Source organism: Brachyistius frenatus, unplaced genomic scaffold (genome assembly GCF_029030835.1).
Source record: "Brachyistius frenatus isolate BFR_SWC_R1_liver_20210118 unplaced genomic scaffold, ASM2903083v1 Contig_7, whole genome shotgun sequence".
Classification (NCBI taxonomy): Eukaryota; Metazoa; Chordata; class Actinopteri; family Embiotocidae; genus Brachyistius; species Brachyistius frenatus.
Genome location: NW_027210606.1, coordinates 460,697 through 486,715, shown reverse-complemented (window position 1 = coordinate 486,715; position 26,019 = coordinate 460,697). Strand labels below are relative to the sequence as shown.

The window sequence follows — 26,019 nt, the reverse complement described above, 5'->3', positions numbered from 1 at the left end:
GTCACTTAACATCTGACAAGCTTAGCTGTGGTTTAGAACAGGTCCAGATAAACCACAAGCTATAGGGTTAAAACCATGAGGGATCAATTAGACCTGATAGCTGTGGATCAGCTGAACCAAACCGCCTCCCATCACGGGTGTATCATAGACTCATCATGTTGTGCACAGGGAATCATGTCAGACGGCTGGCCAGCATTCACTGAAGAATTTTCAGTTGCCATCACTGTCAGTGATGCTGAACTGTTACTGATGTTATCATCTTCAATTTTATTACTGTTGTTCTCACTTCTATTTTGTTGTTCAATTAATGATTTCAAGTAAATAATTAGACTGGATTGTTCTCAAAGCCATGACCGGTCCTTCTTGTAGGTGATGGGCATTAATCAACAACTTTATTATATGTCAGATAATCAGTAACTCTGCGTGTGTCAGTGGTAAAAACAAGCTCTTTAAGTGGATCTACACTGACGAAGCATTATTGTAAGTATTACACTGTAGCCTGTTTTGCAGCTGCTGGATGAAACATTCTCTTTTTAAAGTTCCTGTTAGTCATTCAGATCCAACATGATGGGAAAACAGGGTCAATGCTGAAAAGTACCAAAGTTTCTCTTTAACACTTTTTGGAAAACAATGGAACAATAGGGAACAGAGGAATTAGGTTGTCAAGAATCGGATACCAAGTGGTAGAAATACTACCATCCTTTTCTTAAGTAAAAGTCTACAATTATCAACAAAATATACTTAAAGTATCATTTAAAGTCACATGCCCTTTTTGTTGGCCGGTTAGAAAACTTAAACCTCAAACTAAATATTAACTTCAATGTCAGATGAACGTGGTAAAATGACAAAACATGTTTCTTCAGTGCTGACTTGAGTAAATGTACCTGTTACAGGCTTTTGTGTCTTTATGGGTTTCCTTCACAGCAAGAAATATGTAGAATATTTCCACTTATCCTCAAATGAAAAATGAAGACAGTAGACTGTTGAAATTCAGTATGTTGTGGAACTTTGTATTTCTGTGTATTTTGATGCAAAATACCATCATGTAGTTGCTTTCTATTTTACAAGTTAAGTTGTCATATTTCCAAAAACATTGTGTCCATACACCACTGCAGTTCTTTCCATTACAAAAAACAGAGTTGAAAACAATAGAAACTTCCATTCTATTGACTCATAGCAGAAAATGTGGAATTACATAACGGATCTCAGACTTATTAAGAACACATCCTGATACCGACAGATCAAAAGGATCTGCAGCCGGAGGAATGTACCCATCACACTAACTAAGAAACTACATGCTGCAGCAGGATTCATTATTATCTGGGTTTGACCTCAAAGGATGATGCTGATTGGCTGTGGCCAGCGCCCCAATGCAGCAAAGTGACTCAGCAGGTTTGATATATTGCACCCATGAGGGAAGCTTCCTCTCTCCTTCGCCGCCTGCTACATTAGCCAATGAGCAGACTGAAAAAGCATCCCTCCCACGTTTTCATCCTCACCAGCCTGCCACAGTCAATGTGTGTCTGAAAGTCAATACTACAGGGAGAGGCTGTTGATGCCAATATTTATTGCCAACTGGATCTTTAAATGTGATTGTCATGAAAAATTACATCCAAATGTTTCTAAGGGCAGTTTAGACCATAAAGACCTCAAATGATGCAAATACTGCTCCTCAATGAAGGTGACCCACCAATTAAATAATGCTACTATCAGCTGCAGTAGCAGCTCGATTCAGTGAGGAAACTGAATTATGTTGATGCTTTTGTCTGGCTTTCCTCAAAGGGCTACTGACAGCTTCTACATCATTCAGAGTTCATTCAGACATGAAACTTTAGACCTCTGCATTTCCCTTTTCTCTCATCCCTCCCTGAATTGCCCCGATCCCTCCTCCTCCTGCTCCTCTGTGCTGCAGTGGCACAAATCTGATCCTGCAAACTCGGTGAGACGGAGCCACGCCCACCCATTCTGTCCCATCAGCAGCATGCACAACAAGTACCGAGCTGTGCAGGTTCAGGGGCAGCAGCTCTGCACAGACCAGGACACACTTGAAGGATTTTGGGCTCAGTTCAAGAAGGCCAACAACAAAGTCCATCAGTTCTTCTGCACCTTTGACCGAGATCTCTAAGCTATTTTTAGTGAATGGACATCCTGAACATAGACAGTAACAAGATATCATACCTTATCAGTGTGATAAACAATTAGGCATAAATCAAAGTAGAACAACCTACAGGAAGTTTCAGTGATATGACTTTTTCTGTTATTGTATGGCATTAGGTGCTTTCAGTTTTGCTCTCATACAAAAGGAGGGTAGCAGCTGAGAGTTGCAGCAAGCACAAACATAACAAGTCAACCTTGTTTAAAACCTCCTTCCCCCACTAATTGCTTTAAATGGGCATCATACCATGATCAGAGCATCATATTCCATAGTATTATATTGTGTTGGATAAATTTACATTCAAAATCTAAACTAAACTAAACCCTTAAATTCATATTCAGCTTCATGCAGCCAGGAGGCAGGGAAAATATTTGTTGCAAGCAATATTAAGTAACACTGGATACATTCATGTATTTAAATTCTACAAGGACTTTTGTTGTACTTTTTCAAGAAATCTCTCAGCAACAACTTTTGTTACCAATTTGGAGATTGAAAAAAGTTGAAAACAAAATAGAAGAAATGTTGTGGTATGAATGAAGGTCAATTCCTGACAAGCTAGTTTTGGACTGCATTATCTACATACACGTGGATATCAATATCCATATATAGTTTGGAAATATATGGGACAGTGAGGTTAGATCTTGAGGTCCAGTGAAAGCTGCTGTGTTATGTCATGTGCTGTTGATTTAAATAGCACATTTCATACGACAACGTGCTTGGATCGGATCTCTTCCTGTGTTGCAGTGAAAAATAACAGCAGCCAGAAGCTTAATTTCGTCTCACCTCCAGTAAAGAGAGACAGAAATAATGAGATTCATTTATAATTGAAGTAAATCTAAGAAAGGCTCAGCTCAAGTAATGATTATTTAAAGAGGTTCACTGGTTACAAATCATGGGATGAATGAATCTCAAGTGAAAGTGAGAGCCCAACAGCAGATTACAAGAATCTATACAGTCGGCTTTACTCGCACGGAGCTCCAGTCTGACTTTTATGTGTCTGAGCCACAGTGTAATGTCATCCTCAAACAGGGAAACAAAATAAAGATATACCATAAAGATGAGGTATAAAATGTTATTCACATCACATTATCTGGAAAGGAAACGACAGAGCACGGAACAAACTGCGGAGAGATTCCTGGATACAAAAAAAAGAGGTTTTAGCAGAATAAGCAACAACAAGTTTTAAACGAGTCAATTAGCATGAAAAAAAAGCATCATCTATCATCATGTGGTAGAAAATATGAAAATATTTAGCCTATGATAAACAAACACAAATCAATTGTTACGCAGAGCAGCTGCTTAAACCTCTTTTTTGTCCTCCTGACACCAGCATGTGAATGTGATATTCAGTCTGCATCTGCTTACAGAGAAGTGCAATAGCAGTTCTTGACATGACGAATAAGTTAAAGGAATAGTTTGACATACTATAAAATATACGTATTCACTCTTTCACTAAGACTGACACCGCTATCATGTTAGCATAGCTCAGCAGAAACACTCTTCCCAAAGTTTTATATATATATATATATATATATCTGTGTGTTTGGGATAAACAAACTAAAAGGTGTATTTTAATTTTAATCATTAATTAATTCATGTACTTATTTATTTTGGCCATTGGAGGATTGCGGAAACAATCTGCAATACAGCACTTCCATACATAAAGACACATTTTGCTCATGCCGTACGTCTGCTGGTGAGGTGAATGGAAGTCCAGTTGTTTTATTTTAGTTGTGTTGTTTCCGTGCTCCACTTTCTTCTCTCGCAAACAACTGCAGAGTCGGTGTAGGTTCATCACTACAAGTGACCTCTTTTAATACAAGTAGCCACATAATCAAAACTTTGGATGGATTTGATTTCAGCTGCTTTAGATTTGAAGAGTGCCACAGCAGCGTTTTCAGCTTACTCCCGGCTTTATGCTAAACCAAGCTAATCACCTCAGACATGAGAGTGGTAACAGACTTCTTATTGCTACTCCGTACCTCCCAAAACTCTTCCTCTAATGTGTATGTAGTCCACATTTGACAGATTATCATATGATGTTCAAACCCAGCAAGGAAACTCATATTATGGTCTGAACAAGCAGCTCGGATCATAATATCCTCAGCAAGCAGGAAGTTGTGATTCACCACTTGGTCAGAAATATGTGGACACCTGAACACTTGACCTATACGAACCTGTCATTCATCCAAAAAATAGAGTATTAATTTGCTGCTGCAACAGCTTTCACACGCACTGGTGAGGTCGGGCCCTGGTGTTGGGGGTTATGACCTGGCTGGCAGTCAGTTCATCTCAAAGATGTTGGGTTAAGTTGAGGTCAGAACAGTCAAGTTCTTCCAACAATTTATTTATAAGGAGGGCTTTGTGCCAGGAGCATTGTCATGCTGATACAGGACAGGAAAGTGTTCTCCCCAAAATGCTGCCACAAAGTTCAAAGCACACTGTTGTTGACAATATTATTGTATGCTCTTGCATTCAAAGTTCCCAGCATGTCCACATACTTTTGTCCATATTTTCTACTTGAGTGAGTAAAAGCTGACACTCAAACACAATCTGAATATGAAATTCTTGTTTGTTGATGAAAAAAAAGGAAAAAGCATAATACGGTTCTAGACTGCTGACAACACAGTAGATCTAATAAGGATATAATAATCAGAAAACCTCTCAAAACAACAACCTCAGCACAAAGTGACCAGCATACTTTTCATGCGCATTTTGGAGCAGTATGTCGAGTACAAAACCGCAACATCTTTGGTGTCTTCCTTCTGTTTCAGTCATTCCCTTTAGCTCCATAAGAGAAGTGATCACATGTGAGTAGTGTATAAACACTCTTCATATCATTAGATTCACAGTCATTCCATTATATGCAAAGCATCAGCATGATAAACCTGGAGAGGTGGAGATGTGAAGCTGTTATAATGCATATTACCGCAGCTGCCATCTCTGTTTTTGATCAAATGAGTGTGTATGTGCGTGCAGGTGAGTTTGCATGTAAATCCAAGGAGGAAGAGGGAGAGCGACGCATAGAAAAGGTTGGTTTAATGCATATTGCCAAAGCTGCACCGTCTGTTTTTTGATCGAATGGTGACTTTCGCCCACATGTGCAGCACATTCCTGGTTACTGGTCCATTTTACGATCTCCTAAAGTGTGTGTGGGTGCAGTGTGTTTTCAGATAAAACTCTGAGAGCCGTAGTTCAGCAACCACATCGTCTTTACAAACAGTTTAAAGGACCATCAGATGATGGACAGTTCGGGTCTGTTTCACGCTAGGTTTTTACCAGCGGCTGCTCTGAAATGTCCTCTGGTGTCTTTTCTCCTTCGCGAGATTTTCTCCTCTTCTTGTGGCCTGAGGAAACAAGACATGTAAACAGTTATGAAAAAGTTAAATGAAATTGTTGTGTTTTTTCTATCTGGGTCTTGCTCTCAGTGCATCCTCACTAGAGGTCACTCTAACTTTGCACTGAGCGCCTATGTTGTAGAGAATGAAGAAGCCTCACACAGACGAGTACCGGGAACTAGCTTGGTCAGCTGGTGAGTCGATCCTTATGCAGTTAAACAGGGATTCGATCTATGTGTTTACCTTTGGCTGGAATCAGAAACAAATGAAAGGATTTCTGTAAATCTTGAGTCTTTTTAGAAAGCTTTACGAGGCTCTCACTGTTCTGCTGATGTCTACTTTACCAAAATCTTTATAACAAAAGTGCTCAGTGAAAAGTTATCTACACTGTAGTCAGAATAGACACAAGTCTGAAACTAGGTTGAAAAATACCAAACATTTCCTTTTACATTTACATGCAGTTCTTCACTGCCAAAAATTCAAATGAAATTTCCTGTAATCACCTGTAATAAAATACATTTAAAAAGATTCAGGTTTGAATAAGCTGCTTTGAACATGATTGCAGAGTCCATTTACAACATATAAATAATCACAATAACAGTAAAACCTGCCACCATTTCAGATTTTGAAATGTTTTTTTCTATCTTCTCACATACAGATATTGGAAACTTTAAAATTATGACGTCACACCTCACTGCTTTAGCTAGGATTCTCATTACGATCTCAAGCAAGTACAATCATAATTTATTCATTTATAAATGTTATGTGTCAAAGAGGTTGAGGGTTTTTAGTCACAACAATCATATGTTTTTATTAATGTCCTAAAAAGATAAAAGAAGTGATCATCATATATCAAAATAGGGCAGTAAAAGTACGGAGCTCTCTGTTATAAAGGTGCCAATCCAATCCAAACATACATTTACCACTCAGTTTTTACTGCCATCATTAAGTGAAGCATGATAACAATGTATCATGATGTGTTCTTTGCTGGACTGAGATAAAGTGCAGGAAAAAGTGTTCAGTAAGGTGTTTTTCATTCATTCTATTCATTTCACTGCAATGAGTAGATTTAATGGCTAAAATAAAATATAAAAAAATCCAATGAAAAGTCGATATATATAAACTGCTTTGTTAAATTATATTGTTAGATAATATGGTGTTATCTTCATGCATAGTTAAGGAATATAAACTACAGTTGTGACATTTATCAGCTGTAAACTGTACATTTATAGAGCAAAGAGTACTGGAGTGGTCCTGCAAGAAACTACATGAGAATACAAATGTTTAAGTTGGAGGAGGCTGTGTGTGTGTGTGTGTGTGTGTGTGTGTGTGTGTGTGTGTGTGTGTGTGTGTGTGTGTGTGTGTGTGTGTGTGTGTGTGTGTGTGTGTGTGTGTGTGTGTGTGTGTGTGTGTGTGTGTGTGTGTGTGTGTGTGTGTGTAGTTCAGTTTGCATGTGAATCAAATCAAAGGAGGAAGAGAGTGTGTGTGTGTGTGTGTGTGTGTGTGTGTGTGTGTGTGTGTGTGTGTGTGTGTGTGTGTGTGTGTGTGTGTGTGTGTGTGTGTGTGAGAGAGAGAGAGAGAGAGAGAGAGAGACTGACTGAGTTTGAGCAGCAGTTTCTTGCCCAGTGTGTCCTCTGAACCACTCAGCGACAGGCTGCTGATGAAAGGGGATGTGTCCGTTTCTATGGGAACAGAGGCCATGTCTGAGAGAGAGGGAGAAAAAGATTTGCATGATCCTGTCAGTGATGAAGAGTTTTGGTTTGTGTTAGAGGACAGAGTAAAGTCCTGTGTTACTCTCAGCTAAGTTTGTGAGGAAGGTGCAACGGAAGAAACACTTGAAAAAAAGAAATATTCTAATGTGAAAATAAAATTGCTTTATTTCAGAAGTGATGCTAATAAATTTGTTGATCTTATTTGTTTGCATTCCTCGATTCATTCTAACTACCTAAAAGAAAAGTGAAACACAAAAAAGTCTTCTATATACTGTAGAGGTTCTCTATACAGAAAGTGGTCTCAAAGTATATTACATGATCTACAAACAAAAAAACTTATTTACAAGTGTGTGTGATGATTTGTGGGCAGTTTTATCTAAACATCTAGAACTTATACTAAAACAAATTGTTGAAAATTATACATCGCAAATAGAACAGAATTCATAATAGTCATTCAACTTCAACCTCATAGATCTGATCAAATTTGCTTCTGAATAGCTTCTTTGGCTTGAAAATATCAGTGATTCATTCATGTACAGATTTTATGCACAGATGGCATAGTGTGTGGATCGAGTAGATTTGAGACTCAAGTCTTGACAACCTCAAATGTATACTGCCTGTAAGTGCTGGTGGCTTTACCTTTGGAAACTGCCGATTCACTGACTTTATTGTTTCTGTCACATCTATTGTCACTGTTACAGATATGTAGGTTACTCTGTCTTTGTCTCCTGTCAGATTTCTTATCTGCTTGCAGGTTTTTACATAAACGGAGTTTGACGAACCAGCGTGTGCGTCCATCTCCGATCGGTCCTCTCCGATGTAGGGGGTCTCATCCATCCTGAGAAACACCGAATCACTGGGACTCTTCTGGCCGTCAGACTTACTACCTGTAGCAGACACACACACACATCAACACATACACACATGTGACGCCGTTCCATTTACTAGATTTGAGAAGTAAAAATATTTATTGATTAGTCAGTAAATTAAGTTTTAGCTTTTTAATTAAATGTTTGCTGGTTTTGTTTCTCTTCTGTGACAGTAAAGTAAACACGTTTGAGTTTGGGATTGTTTGTCTTCAGGGTTAGGGTTAGTGGGGCTTTGGGAAAACCTTTTTACTTTTCTAGAAAATGTTTTACACTGAATTGTGGAAAATCCCCTCCTGCTCCGTTCTTCCATCACCTGGCCTCCTGCTTCTTGTTGCTCCACCCACATAAACCAGGTAGGAAGTCAGCTCACCTGGATCACTCCTCTTTGAAATCAGAAACCTGGCATCATTTTCCAAAGTTTGGACTGCGTAAATAAAGTTGACCTTGTTTGATGGCTCATCAGTAATTAGCTGTGATTTACTTTCAGCATCATTATGCAGTGGCTATTATTTTTGTAGATTTAAGTTATTTTAGTTGGTAAATGGGCTGGGTGGAAGAAGCAAACAGGTGGATTAAACATATGAATTAATAGGATTATCTTCTTTTCCTTCCACTGTCAGAAAACCATAACAGTGGTTTGTCGTAAAAGACAAACTAAGGGTCGAAAGATCAAACTCTTATTAAGTTATTTCTCAGTTAAACAAACCTGACAAACATACAGTATCAATCATTCTGATATTCAGCCAGTCATTTCTCAGTCAGGTTTTTCTCTCTCTCTTCTCAGACTCTCTCTATCCCAATTTATTAAACGTGCCTCTTTGCTGTTTGAGCTGGCTGAGATTATTGAACTTTGTCTGTGTGCCTCTGATGGCTCAGACGATCTCTTATTGATGTCAGTCTGAACTGTAAAGCTGCTTCATGATCCTCCTTATCTCTTAGTCTGGACTCTCCACTGTCACATGTCTCTGGACAAACTGGGATACTTACGGACGATGCGGTTCTTCTCGTTCAGCAGCGAGGTGCTGTGCGGGACGCTGGACTGCTGTCGGGTTCGGGCCGAGCTGGGCCGGCTGTGTTCCCTCGGTGGGGGTATGAGGGTAGTGGTATGTTGGCGGGGGAACAGCGTGGCTGCGTGGTCTGCAGCCGGAGGCTCTGGGGTCGGCGTGTTGCCTTCTGTCAGACGAGTGTCAGCATCAGGTGTCTGAGGGGAGCTGTCCATCCGGGTAGCTGTTACTGCGTTCTGGTAGTGGCTCCTGGTGATCTGGCACAAAGGACCAGAGGATTCTGGGTATTTTTAAGGGTTGAGTACCAAACCACACTTATTAATTTTAAGAAAAGTAACATGTTCCTCTTAAGGATGGGAAAACTAACAATGGGCAGTTGGATAGTTTTTTTTAAAGTTTTTTTTACCTGTATCATACATGGCTTTCACCAAATCAGTGATATTTAAACATGGTTGTTTATTCATTCCAATCCAAAGCAAGATGCATTAACCAGCTTTCAGGATTGAACTACTGTAAAGAACTCCAAGCCTGCACTTGTGGTCCAATTTATTTTTGTCTTTCAAGCAGTGAGGCTAAACTAGATGTAGCATAAGGGAGCTTTTATCACTCTCTGGGCCTTGGTGTCATTCCTTAATTACAAGCACATCACTAGCCAATCATGGTGGGTGGGCATCCTATAAATGCGGTGGGGATTCTCTTAGCTCCCTTAGATGTCAAACGCATGTCCCGCTTCCGGCTTGTTTTTTTTTTTTTCTGTGAAGTGGAGCCTTGTTAATTGTGTTCCCTGTCTCTGTAGGAGCTGCAGGGCCTAAGGTGGTGGGGTTGGTGCCTCCTGGTGTTGGTGTCTCCCTTCATGTGGTTTGCTGCACCCCTGGTTCTGAACCCTCACGTGTGCTTGCGTGTGTGTGTGTGTGTGTGTGTGTGTGTGTGTGTGTGTGTGTGTGTGTGTGTGTGTGTGTGTGTGTGTGTGTGTGTGTGTGTGTGTGTGTGTGTGTGTGTGTGTGTGAGTGATTTTGTGCCAACATGTGATTGGGGAGCCTCCTCTTTTTGGTATCCTCACCTTTAATGGTCCACCTCTCCACTGGTAAGCCGCAGCCCTGAACATGTCTTAAAAAACTTCTTAAATAACTTCTCAAACGTCTTAAATAACTGTCTAGGGCTCATTTATTAGCAGTTGGTGTTTGAAATGATCTCTGATTGAACCACTGTTTTGAATATTGAAGGTCATAATAAAGAATAATTGTTTGTAATGGAACCACGTCTACTGCTCATCAGTATAACGAGCCTGATTGCCTTCTGAGTTCTAGATACTGTGTGAGCAAAATGATTCTTTCGGTGAAATTCCTAAGGTGGCGTTGTCGTGCTCTTACTAATACTATTGGTTAATGTCCTCGAAACTCTAACCACACGCTCCTACGGCCACATAGAGGAGCATGTTCAAGTGGATGGTGATGTCAGCTGGTTAGTTCAAGGTAACTCAATAACCACAGACCAGACTGCCACAAAGTTTAATACAAATATTCAGGGACATGAGACGATCATTTCTGACAGTATCCCGTAACATTTCTTCAACCAGCATCCTCATTTTAAATTTTCCTTTTATAACATGAAAAGTTATCTGAAAAACTAATTTAGTTGAATCTTGTTGTGGTTGTTGATGTTCCCCAAAGGGATTCATGCTAATATGATTGCCGAAAGTATACGTAACGTATATCGCCCGGTAAACTGAAAGCTTCGCCTTCCAACTCAGCTCCCTTTTCACCAACACGGTCCGGCACAGCGCCTGTTGTACTGCTGTAGCCGCACCGATCCAGTGGTCGATCTCCCGCTCCATCCTACCCTCACTTGTGAACAAGACCCAGAGATACTTAAACTCCTTCGCTTGAGGCGGGCACTGCGTCCCCACCTGGAGGGAGCTATCCACCGGTTTCCGGCAGAGAACCAGGGCCTCAGATTTGGAGGTGCTAACCCTCATCCCCGCCGCTTCACACTTGGCTGCAAACCTCCCAGTGAATGCTGGAGGTTGTGGTCCGAAGAGGCCAACAGGACCACATCATCTGCAAACAGCAGAGATGCGATCCAGAGACCCCCGAATCCGACGTTCTCCTCCCCCCAGCTGCACCTAGGTATCCTGTCCATGAAGGTCACAAACAGGATCGGTGACAAAGGACATATTGCAGAGAATACGAACACCACTCCTACTGCGGTTGTACAGAGACCGGATGGCCCGTTGCAACGGGTCCGGCACCCCATACTCCCCCAGCATCCCCCACAAAATCCCCTGGGGGACCCGGTCGAAAGCCTACTCCAAGTCCACAAAACACATGTAGACTGGATGGGCAAACTCCCAGGATTCCTCCAGTAGTCTTGCGAGGGTAAAGAGCTGGTCCACTGTTCCACGACCGGGCAGAATCCACACTGCTCCTCTTGAATCTGAGGTTCGACAAATAGTCGGAGCCTCCTTTCCAGCACTCTGGCATAAGCTTTGCCCGGGAGGCTGAGTAGTGTGATACCCCAATAGTTGGAGCACACGCTCCAGTCCCCTTTTTAGAAAATGAGAACCTTCAGCATCTCAGGGCGGATCTCATCCACCCCCGACGCCTTACCACCGAGGAGCTTTTTGAATACCTCAGAGGCCTCTGCCAGGGATATAGGTGCGAACCCCCCGGGGGGGGGGGGGGGCACCTGGCCGGGTCTAGGAGTTCCTAGAAGTGCTCTTTCCACAGCCCGACAATGTCCCCCGTCCGAGTCAGCAGTCCGGGTTCTCGGGTTGCCGAGTGTCCAAGACATATGGCCGCGGATCAGATGATAAGAGTACAAAGTCGATCATTGATCTCCGGCCTAAGGTGTTCTGGTACCAGGTACACTGATGAGCCACCTTATGCTCGAACATGGTGTTTGTTAAGGCCAAACTGTGGCTAGCACAGAAGTCCAATAACAAAACACCACCGCGAATCGCCACCTTAATGTGGTGGAGGGGTTTGAATGGCTCAGTGATCCTGGGAGCTTTGTTGTCCGGGGCATCAGCCCCTGGTAGGGTCTCCCAAGGCAAACTGGTCTCAGGTGAGAGCCCTGACTAAGAGCGGTTCAAAAATACCCCCTAATGAATAGCAGCCCACAGTCTGAGGTCACCTTGCCCGGGTCAGGGAAACCGGGGCACCCTCCCAGAGCCAGACCCAGGAGGGGAGCTCGCCGGTGAGCGTCTGGTGGCCGGGCCTTCACCCATGGGGCCCGGTCGGGCTCAGCCCGAAGAAACAACATGGAGCAGCCACCCTGTAGACCCACCACCCGCAGGGACAAGCATCGGGGTCGGGTGCAATGCAGACCGGGTGGCGGCATAGACTAGCTCTAGGGACGTGGAACGTGACCTCACTAGCGGGGAAAGAGCCGGAGCTGGTGCAGGAGGTGGAGTGGTACCAGCCTAGATATAGTTGGGCTCACCTCCACGCACAGAACTGGCTCTGGAACCAAGCTCCTGGAGAGGGGCTGGACTTTATGTATCAGCCACAACAGCTAAATTTCCACTTTGAGTCCATCCAAGCATCTTTGTTCAGCGTTGTTTCCTGTCTTAAATGAATGTAAAGATATATATTTTTTTATTTCAAGTTCACCCTGAATGTCTTTTTAAAGTGTTTGGACCCCATTCCAACTCTCTTTAACGTTGTATTTTTACATAGTTATCGTTTCATAATTGTATCAATATTGTTCTCATTTATGTTTCAGGCATTACCTTGATGATCTGGAGATGTGTGAGCTGTCTGACAGAGTAGTCTGGCAGGTACACGTTGCCCCCTCCATTCAGCTGGCCCATGCTTCCTCCGTACAGCATTGACTCCGAGCGGTCCAAACCACTGCTGCGAGAGGGGGATCTGTGGACTGCAGAGAAGACTTTAGATATTTTATCAAACGTGCATGTTTATAGAGACAGACTAGAACTGGGATGTCAATCAAATCCTGAATAAGCTCAGGGGTCCCACTTCATTTTGACCTTTTTAATGTAGCCGATGTTGCTGAAAGCTTTCATTCATTTGAGGGACTTCACTCGAACGAAGCATTCAAGTGTTCACATATTTTCATGTGTTCAGAGCAATTTAAATGCCATAACTGAAGAATTTGAGAGTTTTAGTGTACATTCACAGACCGCAAACTGTTCACAAGTTTTGTATCAAAGTATGATTAAGTTTAAAGGCACATTATATATAAGTTTTTTCTATGAATTTGTGTTGGTTTTTACTTCTATCCTTTTGAGAACCTCTTTGAACGTATAAAATGAGGACATCTTAGTGACATGTCAATTCATGGGATAAATCAAGATTATATTTTCAGTTGAGGAAGAAGATTAAAATCAGGATTTAGTCCATGCACTGTATTCAGGGGAAAGATTAGATGATTACATGGAGTGGAGGTGAAGGAGGTTTGGTTTGGACATCAGGGGGTTTGTCATTAGAGGGCCCTCGTAACAAAATAAGTAAAAGGTAAATAGATTTGTATTTGTACCTGTTGGCATGATGGCAGGTACCCCAAAGTAAGAAAAAGCTCCATTCTCAAACTTCAGTGCCTCCTTACCAAACTCCACTTCAACTCGACCCTGAAGAAATATAGGAGAGATACACCACGTGAGCTGACAGCATTTTTCCATGCTGACATCATTGCCATGGCTAAATCATTTCTCCAGTTAAGGGTAAAAGTGTTGCAGGTACCTGCAGCACTAGGATGAAGTAGTCCACTGGTTTGTTGCGCTGGAACAGGAAGTGCTGCAGCGCTCGTTTATTCCTCTCATCAAACTTGAGTTCCTGAACCACACTGGGGTGTTTGATAAGCCTCAGCAGGATCTTCTCTGAGATGTGAGCTGGTTTGAAGGGCTCCACCTCTGTTGAAAGAAGGAGAAGACGGAGGGAGAAACGTGTAGACAGACAAGAGAAAAACACACAGACACCCGTGTTTTAATCAGGGTATTTCTAAGTTCAGGTAAAAAGTAACATATTTCAAATGTTCTTGTTACATGTGCTGCGATCAAGAAGCTTGCTATTTTGGAGTTTATACTAAACATCTGGTTTTGTGGAGAATCTTCCAATTCAGATTGCTTTAAACTAATTTCCACTTTTCAGGTAAGCAGTGACTCTATAGTGATTTTCTGCTTTAGAGACATCACTTGTTTGCAGACATTTGCTGGTGGAGTATGTTGATACTCAGAATGGTTGAGATAAGAATGACATTTTGGTGTTCATATTAAATAGCATCCATGCTAAAAGATTCACATTTGCTCTTAGGGTTTTTGTGGAGAGTCATTGCATTAAATATATATATATATATATATATATATAGCATTTACAATGCAAAATAATAAAGGAGTCAACAAAACAAAAGGCCATATGAAGCCTAAATTTGTTTCTCAGGTCTGGCAGGATGTAAACTGAACCATCTTAAAACTGTTTGTTAACTCACATCTTTTAAGAACCAGGACCGGACAAGATATGTGTTTGGGTGATCTGCCTCCCCTCCCTGTAAGGATGCTTGTTGCACCGGGTATAAACACAAAAAAAACCAGATACCCAGAGCTGCGACCTGATTGGCTGGTACCTGTGGAGAGGAAGCGATGTGTTGCTAGCAGAAGCTGAGGAGAAATCTTCACTTTCATCTCGTTCTCTGACAGTTTAAAGATGGAGAAGTCCTGCTGCTTCCGTTCATGGTGAGAAACACGACGCTTTGTACGATTATCAGCTGAGACACACACACACACACACACAGAACAAGTGTTATTGAATCATACAGATCTTATTAGTCCTGCACTAAATCTCTCGGTATTTTGATGTGTGTGTGTGTTTGCACACATACTGTAAAGGTCTGTCTCATCCAGGATCTCTGACTTGATGATTTCCTCAATAACATCCTCCAGGGTGACAATACCCATGACTTCATAGAAAGGATCACCCTCACCTTCATTGTTCACACGCTGCACGATGGCGAGGTGGGACTTACCTGAACAAAAAGGTCAACATTATGTAATTTTAATACATTCACAGCAGGCACATTGGTCAACAGGTGATGAAGTACATTGTAGCAGAGTGGGGTAAAAGGAAAAAAGAACCGATCAAACAAAGGCCTTATCGAATCTCCCCTGGTGTCAGATGCTGTCTGTATGCCAACAAAATGCATGAGAATATCCCTATATCCTTTGAAAGAATTTGGTAAGAACAACATAAGGATCATTATGTGGAGAAAATCATGGCTCGCCTTGCTGAAGGAGACAAAAAAGTGGAACAGGATTTTGTTATCTTGGAAGATAAAGTATTTCACAAGAAACAGATTTCAGGAAACTAGTTTCACTACAGGCTCTACATCCCCCAAAGTCTGGTTCAAGAGATACTCCAGGAATATCATGACAACCCCCTCAGTGGACACGCTGGTATCTTCAAAACTTATAAAAGACTTTATGAAGTAGCCTATTGGCCAGGAATGTGGACAGATGTAAAAAACTTCATCAAGCACTGTGTTGTTTGTCAAAGTCTGAAAGCCGATAATCCAAAACCTGCTGGAAAGATGCAGCAACCCACTGTCAAAGCTCCAAATGAGATGTTAGGTATTGACATCATGTAGATGTCAAGAAGTCCAGAAAGGCATGAATATCTGTTAGTTGTGGTGGATAACTTTACCCGCTGGGTTGACTTTTCCCCCCTGCAATCTACTACAGCACAAACCGTGGCTCGATTCCTGAAGAAGGAAATCTTCACAAGATGGGGTATACCTGATTACATCTTGTCTGATAGAGGACCCCAGTTTGTGTCTTCTGTATTTTGTGAACTCTGTGAAAAATGGATGGTGACTCCCAAACTCACCACTGCCTATCATCCACAAACTAATATGACTGAGAGAGTTAATCATACTTTAAAATGCATGATAGCCTCGTATGTGGATGATAATCATGGTAAATGGGATCAATACCTTTCGGAGTTCAGGTTTGCCATAAACTCTGCTGTTCAAGAGACTACAGGAGTAACACCTGCAGAACTACAAATTGGCAGGAAGCTGAATAGCCCCAGGGACAAAATTTTAAAAGGGAAGATTATTTCTCCGGATTCCCCTGCATATGAAGTTGTCCAGCAACTAAAACAACCCAAAGCGGATGTTGATGAAAACACAAGAAAATCAAGACAAAGACAACTGAGGAATTACAACAAAAACCGGCGTACTGTTGGTTTTAAACCCAAACAAAGGGTGTGGGTTAGAAATTTTCCTCAGTCGAGGGCCTGGGATAAATTCACAGTCAAGCTGGCAAAAAAGTGGAAATGTCCCTATCAGTTCAACAGTTTGGGACCCTAAACTATCAAGTTGTTTTGGAGGATACAGGTCAGGATGTACGGACTGCGCATGTCTGCAACCATAAACCCTTCTACCCTAGTGCTGAAGACTGGGAACTCATAGAAAGGAAAAAGGTACTCGAGATTTTACAGGAAAGTTCAGAGGATGAAGATTTCTTAGGTTTCCTAGATTGATATTCTGTAGAATATATGCCCTTCCCGGAGTCACCACTAAGCATGGTATTGCCAAGGGGGGAGAAGTGTAGCAGAGTGGGGGAAAAGGAAAAAAGAAACAAAAAAGTAGGGAAGAGCCCTCAATCAACAGACAAAGAAATGATCAATGAAGCACACCTGTGAGCAGAGGAAGGAAAATCAACAGACAAAGGAAGCATGGAGGAGAACTGAGGAGGAGTGAGAGTGACTGAAAGAGGAGCTATTCAAAGGTATAATTCAGTTTCTGGAGGTAGTTGCTCTAGAAAAGAACGTTTGATAGATTTGTTCAAATAATAGAGCACTGGATTATCCCAGAACCGGCTGGACTGCTTTGAATTTTTTGGAGACCGAGGCCTACTGGAGCTGAGTGGATCCCTGGAGCAGGTGGACCGAGCTGAAATTGTTCAACTCCTTCTTGGACCTGTGTGGCTGATGCTGGGGACCTCCCTGACTTTGGTTGGGTGTAAGACAACTCTCCTTTTAAATAAACTCTCCAGGCACTACACCATCACATTAGAACAGCAACTTTACATTAAGCATTTGAAGTCAAGTGTATTGATTTTACTGACAACAAGCTAAATGTAGTGGTGGAATAAAAATTGCAGCAGTTTGTTGCTGTAAAAGATGTTGTTAAAGAGTCTGGATGTCTTTGCACTTGTTTACTTTAATTTACTGACATTTAATGTCCTTTTTAATTCATGAGACTTTAAAACCAGAATACAGTTATCCCGTATTGTTATGTATTCTCAAATGAGATTCGATTTTATATTTGGAGTATTTAGATTTGGGATTTGACCGGAGTAATGCTGCTCTCCCTCATGTATATTCACTGTATTACTCATCCTGAGTGGGAGTGGAACTGTGCAGTCTGATGTTCCGTAAGTGGAGCAACAGCAGCAGCTGATTTGAGGGGGTGTAACAGCAGCGGGATTTAATAGAAAAGATACTCTGTACGCAAATGCACAATCCATCATATGAGTACACTCATATCCAGTCCGCAATACTTCTGCTGTGTTTACTTCCAGGATGATGAGTGGGCGCTTTTGGAGCTAAAATCTTGAGGTGTTTCCAAAGATAAATGGAACAAATAATGATTCATCTTCTGGATGAAAAACTTGTTCAGGAGCAGATTACATCAGAGGAAAATAAAACAAAACCAAGAAGTCTTTAGTCAAGATGACAGGATCTTCATGGGATCTGGGACTTAATTCAAGATCGGTCTGTAAACAAAATAGAAATAGAGTGAAATATTTTTCCTGATGCCAAAATGTGTCCAACAAGACACGACACTGCCGACAGCAGCATTCAATTATCCAGCAACTGCATAATTAACAACTTTACTGTCAGAAAATGTATATACATGGATACATGCACAAATAAACACGCTTGTACATGCATTCCCTGCACACACACTTGGACACATTCACATGACAGCAAACAGAGTGAATCCTTGTTTGTTGCTGCTTATCAGCCACCTGGCTCCAAATCAGCTTCTTCACGGAGATTCTCTCTCTGCTTCTGCACCCTCTCACTGCCAAATATGACCTCGCACACATACACTGATACACATTTCACAGACCCACACTCATGCACATGATTCTGGCAATGGTGCATTCAGCTAAATAGGTCAGGCATACGCACAGACTAGACTGAGAAAGACCTTGTGCTTTCCTTTCTCTCTCAGTAGTCCATCGTCGTCCTCCTTCTTTCTAGTATTTTCTTAATCTTCCAACTCCCAATTTCTATGGCTGTCCACTATGTGGCCTCAAAGTTTTGAAACCCAAGACAACTTAATGTTTTTTGAGTTTTAAAATAAAACAATATTGTGTTACTATGAGCAGAAACGGGAAAAACTGGGAATATTGGCATTCGCACAAAACATGTTGGTGCACAGAAAGCTGAAAAGAAAGATGGGAACACGTGAAAATGGATTACATCCTATAAAGATCATGAACTTAAGTCAAACTTTTTTTCCCCATGAAATCAAGCAGTAAAACCTACAATGAAAAAGCTATTCTATAAAGTAACTGTGACTTTGTGAGAACAAGGTTGCTGTTGTCTCTTTTTTGATTTGGGTACAATGACCTTTTAATGCAAGACAATAAGTAACACGGTCGAGTAGTCCAAATGGCTTAAAGGGATGGTTGAACTTCTCAGCTTCATTGGCTGATGTACACAGAATTTATTGACCTCCATTTGACCTCCATTTGACCCATCGTCCACACCTGAGATATGAGCTCTGAAAATCTGTGTAAATCGAGAGTACGTCATTGATTTTGGATGATTAACTGTCACATTTGTTGATTACAGCTGCTGCTTGAAAAATTGTAAATTTGTGGAATGTGCTGAGATTTGTCTCCAACAGGTCGTATACAACACTGAACAAACACTCTGCTGTAACACTGGTTTGTTCAGCAGTGCCGGAGGTTTACATCAAACAAGCTAACAAGAAAAATATGTACAACAAAAACAGAATAGTCCTCATGTGTCCATTACAATTATTACTATTAATAAAATGACTGTGTTTGTGCACCTATTTGTCCCTCATAGGCTAAAACCAATGGCCTAACTTTGTACATTCATACAGTAGCTTTCTGACACACATACACAAAGCTATTTTAACAGCAGACATTTGTCTTATCAATGCAGGAAAAACTAAGGTATAATTAATAATTTAATGATAAGGACCCTATTGTACGTTCAGTTCCTATTAGGGGACATCCGAGTGTTCACAAACAGGCAACATAGCAGCCCCAAGAACATCTGCTGTCAGAATACAGAAAAGTGACAAACAACCTCGTCATCAGTCATATTAACAACAAGCAAACTAGGTGGGCTCGGCAAACCCGGTCTGGATATTTCACCTTATTTATGGAGCAAGTGCATTTCTTTCATTTACCACAAACGCTGCCACATCAAGTAACATCAGACCTACTTCTTGGGGCTCTCAAAAACCTCCCACTTTCCAAGTGGTATTTCCCAGTTCAATGGGCGATGTCCAGCGTGTACCCCACCTTCACCCAAAGCCATCTGGCTCCACCCCCTCACCCCCCAATGACCCTGTTCAGGATAAAGTGAGTATAGTTAATGGATGCCAGAATGTTCCTGTTTTTATCCAGACAAGAGACAGAGTGATGGATCACATAAGTAACTTGGTAAGAAGTAAGTAACAAAGAATCCATTTAGATTGTGAGGCGATGGTCTGAGAGCTAGCACCAACGGTTGTAAACTGTGTCCTCTTTTACAGATGATCTACAAGGATGAGCACTGTCACAGGACTGAAACCAGACTGAACTATGATGAGGCAAACAGACACAAGTAAACCAAAACCAACATGCCATGCTTACAGAGGACAAAGGCTTAGACTTACTGGCTCGGTACTGTGAACCAAAACAGGGCCCGGTCCTTCATTTTTGAACTGATGCTTGTCATCATTAGTGCTTTAGATTACACAGGACAACTATACTCTAATTGATGTTTCATTCCAAAACTTTTACCACAGAATAATAGCTGAAATGTTTAAAAAGTAACATGAAAACAAAGAACAGATGGCAGGGAGACAAAGGAGAAATACAGCACACTGAATATTTAATACTCTGCCTCCTGGGAGAGTCTACTGGGACAAGGACCAAGAGCTTCAGGGGGAGAAAAACAGCGTAACGGTGTGTATATTTTAGAGTAAGAAGGCAGTGGTGTATCATATAATTCGATTCTTGTTAATGGAGGGATTTGTTTACCAACGTGCATTGAATTAACAATTGATTTACCCCTTTTGTCAGTGTCCTAAATTCATTTCAACAGCTCTGAAATCTCACTCTTGATCTTAAATGTGATTAAAGTCATGGAGACAAACTTTTATAATTTGAGAGCTATTGCTGTTAAGTGAGCATCTCCTTCCTCAGTTTGAGCTTCCTGGCAGCGGGAAACAGACTCCCATCCAGGACTTGTGTGTAATGTTCACGTTCAGCTTCCCGTCTGTCTAATCAACACTGCTGGCACTGAAAAGGTTCCGCATACCAGCACACTACTGCTGCTGTTGTTCACAGCAGGGAAGGTGTTACTTGGCCGATTTCGTTTGTGCCAGACAAACTGCTTAGCATTCAGGCCAAATAATCTCTCTATAGTCTCCCCCGACCAGCAGGCTTTCTGCTACAGCTCTGCAGTGTCTTCAAACGTAGACACATCAGTGTTTTACTAACTTTTGGCCAGCAAGGACATGTTTTCTTTCAGTTGTCACTTCATCTTTTTAAGAATCTTCCACTGATGAGCTTTCTCATTGGACATGGGTTTAGTTATTTGTTTTTTTAGATACTTGTACAGGATAGATAGATAGATAGATAGATAGATAGATAGATAGATAGATAGATAGATAGATAGATAGATAGATAGATAGATAGATAGATAGATAGATAGATAGATAGATAGATAGATAGATAGATAGATAGATAGATAGATAGATAGATAGATAGATAGATAGATAGATAGATAGATAGATAGATAGATAGATAGATAGATAGATAGATAGATAGTTACTTTATTAATCCCACAAGGGGAATTTTTTTCTAGGTCATCTATTGTTTCAGCAGTTCAGCCTTTTAAATGCTGATGAAACAATGGTTGTATGCAATCTCATGTCAAAAGCCTTTCAACAGCAGCTGTGGTTTCATTATAATGTCAAAATGCTATTTGACCTCCAAATTTCCAAAACCAAGCTTAGTGGGTTGTAGTTTATTTAGATCCCACATTACTCTGGTAATTTGTAATTCTGTCAGTCATCTTGAGATGATGATACATCTCCAAGATTTGTAATTTCTCTACCAGTTCACAGGGAGGTTTATGTGCAGAACAGAGGTTTAGTTACTGACCTCATCACTCAGGACAGGAAACACTTAAGCACAGACAAAAGAGATATGGGAATGATGATTGAAGACATCTCCCCTCAGAGATCTGATTGAGAGCATGCCTATGGATGCTCGGTATGATGAAGCAATACTTGCAGGGAAGCAGCAAGAGAACTGGCAGAGCAGTGGGCGAGTCGGGCACTGGATACTAAGAGAATAGGACAATTCATGTGTGAATGTTGCAGCCTAAGTTAACTGCATCCGGCTTGCTGGCTTTGCTCTGTTAATGTTCTCACTCATCGGTGTCTCTTTCATTTACCTTTTGAGTCAGCCCAATTCATTTTGTGTTTTGTAGGAGCATACTATGTTGTGTTGTGTTTCAAACCGAGACGTTTATCATTTAGGTGCAGTGACAATTAAGCTTGAAAATAGACACGATATGATTGTGTTTTAAGGCTAAAATAGAAAACTGTCAGTAAAAGGAAAACACAAGTTTAATTGTAGCTGTAGTTATTTCCCAAGTCTACTACCTGTGAAACAGTTTAGGATTATTTCTTTAGTTTTATAGCCTTTTGTTGATGCTACACTATAGTACTCAGAGTTGTGGTTTAAAACAACAGATAGCCAGGTAGTCAGAAAGCAGATGCTAACACATTATACACCATATGAGACCACAAATGGCAGTTTTCCTGAAGTTAACTACTGTGCTACACACAGAACGATGGTCAGGTTACAAGATGATAAGCTGAGATACACAAAAAATGTTGTCTGAAGCAGTTTTCCAGTGCATTTCAACAGCAAATGAACTGATCAATTTTCAGAAATACAACCAAACTGTTCTATTGTACTGTTACCGACACACTACACAGTAGCGAAAAAAAGGAGCACAGGCTGCATGTTTTTACCTACAAGGTACAGGTTGAAAATAAAATACAGTTTGACATATTCAATATCAGGACCCTGCATAGCTGTTTTCCTTGAGCCCCTGTGTCAGCATCAGCTGCTGCAGGAGTCTCATTGAAATTAATGAGAAAGGCTGCGTTTTTCTGCCGCAGTGCCTGAAAGTATCACTACAGAGACGGACAGAGAGAGAGAGAGGCACCGGAAGCAAAAGAGAGCAACACAGAGAGGAGCAAGAGAAAAAACTGGTTTATAATTCTCTGATTGTGCAGATCATCTCATCCAGTTCTCCCTGTGGCAACAGTGGCACCAGAATCACACAGTATTTGTGTTCAGCTCTGATGGAATCTGGCTTCATACAAGCCATATGCACAAACATATAGCGCATTTAAAATCAGCACGAAGTAAAGACATCACGCTGGTCAGCAGGATGTTGAACGTGAACATTGAGGATCAACTTTTGGTGCTTACAGTTAAAGAAACATACCCTTCTTGGGTTTATGAAACATGTTCTAAGCTATTTCACCGCATTGTTAAAAAAAATAAATCCTAAAAAACATGTTTATCTTTAAAATACTGTATGACATTTGGTGATTACAGATTCCCACCATGTTGTTGCAAAATAGGCAAAAGATAAATAAATGAATGAGCTGTCAGATGTCTCTTGTAAACAGTGGCTGCCTTGGTCAAGGTGTCCTCCTCTGTTTACTTCCCACTCTTCTTGTCCTCACCACAAACCCATCCGGAAAATACACAACAGAGTGCTGACTATGCAGGGTCCCTGAACATGCAGGAAGGCAGGGATGAGCAGCACGGTCTGTGATTGGCCAATTCGCACCCCACCCATTTCAAACTCCACAATAAAGCAGGAATGCCATCTGACTGCATGCAGGAGAAAAGAGTTGTCTGCTGCAGTAGCACTGCCAACTGAGTTTGAGTCTTTTCTCTGTGTAGGAGAGGGCTGCACAAGCTCTTTTACATCTCCAATTTGCAAAGATACACTTTTACATTGCTGCAAGTATCACAGTTAAATACTGAGGAGCCCCAGTGGAGCAGAAAGAGGCTTATGTACTGTTGCCCAAATGTATGTTCAGCTGTTTCAATTTTTTTCAGGAAATCAAACCAGCTACTTTTAAGGTACTAAAACTGCCTGAAGATGGGTTTTTTTCCCCCTAAACTAAATATGTTAAAATAATCATAAACAACACAAGTATTTCAGAATAATTTGAGAGCTGCTGTGACAACACATGATATAAAGACATACAAACACATTGTGTAACATAATGAGTTTACTCAAATCAGTTAATCAATTCAACCACCAACAAACGGAAAATATTGTTTTAACAACGCTCTGATATGCAAGTATTTCACCTTCCTCTCACTTTAATTAACCAGGGCTACCTGGACCCTGTGTGCCCGATCAGCATAAATCCATTTGACCTATCAGACAGTGTCGGGGAAGATTCAGGTGTCTCACTGGTCACGAGATCTTTTTTTGGTGATATGCAGTATAGAATGCTAAGCAACAGATATGAGTATCTCAAGTATCAGAATGAACAAACCTGTTAACATCCTGCCACCGCACCTGCTCATTTAGGCATCTGATATTAACAAGTTGCCATGGTAACAGATGCCAGATTCTAGGTGTGTTCATTACCCCATCTGTATACCACCTGTGACTGGTGTCTGGAGATACCTCATGTCCTCAATGTCCTTGAGCATCTGCTCACACTGTGAACCGCAGCGGATGGACGTGGCAGACAGACAGACAGACAGACAGACATCAGTAAACTACTGCAATCACAAACTGCAGAGAAAACGTTTACTGTGACATGGAAACAGGAATCGTGAATGCAAAAGGAAAGGCAGGTTTAAGTATCCCATAGGCTTGAATTAATTCTACCATTTACCTGGTGAGGAAGTATCTTAGTTAACCAAATGTCAGCTGTGTGTGTATGATTTATGTCTGGCATCAATGAAAACATCTGAATAGTCATACTTCAGGTGGCATAATTGTGTTTTTGACAAGAGTGGTTGCTACTTAACACATAAACTTCTCCTCACCTTTCTTGAACTCCTCCAGCATGGCGTCCAGTTTGGTGTCGTTGAAGACGCAGTGCAGCGGGTGTTTGTAGAACTGGGTGATGGTCTTCAGAGACGTACAGTCGTCCGGGTCGACGAACGCCAGGTCTTTGACGAACAAGATGTCCACTATGTTGGATCTCTCGTTCTCAAACACCGGTATCCTCGTATATCCGCTCTGCATGATCTCAGACATGGTGTTGAAGTCCAGCACCACGTCCGAAGCCAGCATGAAACAGTCGGTCAGCGGCGTCAGGACGTCCTCCACGGTTTTGGTGCGCAGTTCTAGCGCTCCCTGGATGATGTTGAGCTCCTCTTTGACCAGGTCGTGGTACGGATCGCTGACGCGCAGCATCTCCAGGAGTTTCTCTCTGGTGTAGAAGTTGGAGATCTCCTGGTTGAGGATGAGGTCCAGCAGTTTACTGATAGGGTATGAAATGGGGAAGGAGAGCACCATCAGCAGTCGCGTCACCCAGATGGTTTTGGAAGCGATGGCCAGACCGTGGCGAGATGCCACCGAGTGCGGGAGGATCTCCCCAATGAAGAATATGCCAAAGGCGCAGATGACCGTGGAGAGCCAGGTCATGCCCAGGATCTGGCACATCCACACGGCGAGCGAGGCGTTGATGATAGCGTTCCCCAGCAGTAAAGTGCACAGGACGTAGTTACCGTGCCGACGCACAGACTCGATTTTCCGCGCGTAGTTCTGTTCCGTGTCGGTGCCGCTATTCTGGAGGACTTGCAACTCCACTGGATCCAGTGCCAATAGGCTCAAGTTCAGCCCGCTGAACAGAGCTGACAGTCCGAGTAGGAGAACTGAGACCAATACTTGCAGCCAGAGCTCCGGCACAGCCGAGCGCTCCATCACGGCCACCCAGAAGTCCCTTGTCCGGTAGTGTTCCCATTTGGATCCGTCGAAGGCGCACATGGAATAGTATTTGATTTTCTCCCCCCTCCGCAGGTCTTTGGCCAGCAGCTCGACCAGCACTGAGTTCTGGCTGGAAGCAGACTTGAAAGAGCCTAAAACCTCGATGTCGGACGTCCTGGCGTTCTTGTCCATGCACATATTCCGCTTCGGATGAACTTGTCCCTCTCGCCCGGGAGTTGGCTCCTCGATGAAAGCGATCCAGGGCGCGGCATTATTGGCACGAGTCCCCGCAGTGCGGTTGAGCCTCTGCGGGGAGGTGGAGTAGTAAACCCGCAGCATGAAGCGAGTCCCTTCGGTGGCTTTCAGCACCCCGTCCTCCACGGACAGCTCCCCCCCGGTCTCCTCCGGCCGAAACCCGAGCAAACCGAGCGCCGGACCGGGAACCAGGGAGCAAGTGTAGAGGGAGAACAGCAGCAGGCGGGACAGGGAGAGCGGAGCCCCGCAGGATGGCTGGGCTCCGGTTCGGTACCGCGCCGCCGCATCCTCCGCAGCCATGATGCGGTGTGAGATGCTTGCTCAGTCCAGCAATCCCGGGTCACGTGGTGCTGCGTGGTTCCGGTCCATGTGGGAGAAGGTGGGACCATCAGTTATGATCCTTCTCTGTACAGAGAGATGCGAGATGCACGCTCCTCTGTGCTGTGACGTAACTTTCTAATAATAGCCTATGGCTCACTATACC

At 42.2% G+C, this 26,019-nt stretch overlaps 1 protein-coding gene across 2 annotated transcripts; it reads right to left on the bottom strand.

Annotated features, from left to right (window-relative positions):
• Positions 1-989: 989 nt before the first annotated feature.
• LOC138615708 (metal transporter CNNM1-like) lies at positions 990-26,019 on the bottom strand. 2 transcript variants are annotated; one of them, XM_069689471.1, is made up of 10 exons: positions 24,395-26,019; positions 14,914-15,057; positions 14,659-14,799; positions 13,779-13,948; positions 13,576-13,666; positions 12,809-12,954; positions 9,062-9,335; positions 7,988-8,092; positions 7,092-7,196; positions 990-5,502 (listed from the first exon to the last, which is right to left on the bottom strand). In XM_069689471.1, the coding sequence occupies exons 1-10, from the start codon at positions 25,833-25,835 to the stop codon at positions 5,423-5,425; spliced, it is 2,697 nt and encodes an 898-aa protein (XP_069545572.1). In that variant the 5' UTR covers positions 25,836-26,019; the 3' UTR covers positions 990-5,422. The 2 variants fall into 2 exon arrangements, with proteins under 2 accessions (XP_069545572.1, XP_069545573.1); XM_069689472.1 differs by lacking the exons at positions 990-5,502; positions 7,092-7,196; positions 7,988-8,092 and having other exon boundaries at positions 9,172-9,327.

What these genes read in the sequence shown, in the direction of transcription:
- LOC138615708 (XM_069689471.1), bottom strand. Translation starts at nt 25,835, where the DNA reads ATGGCTGCGGAGGATGCGGCGGCGCGGTACCGAACCGGAGCCCAGCCA. An exon ending in GCTGGAGGAGTTCAAGAAAG is followed by an intron (nt 15,058 to 24,394) that starts GTGAGGAGAAGT and finishes CTTTTTGTTCAG; the next exon opens with GTAAGTCCCACCTCGCCATC. An exon ending in GGATGAGACAGACCTTTACA is followed by an intron (nt 14,800 to 14,913) that starts GTATGTGTGCAA and finishes TGTGTGTCTCAG; the next exon opens with CTGATAATCGTACAAAGCGT.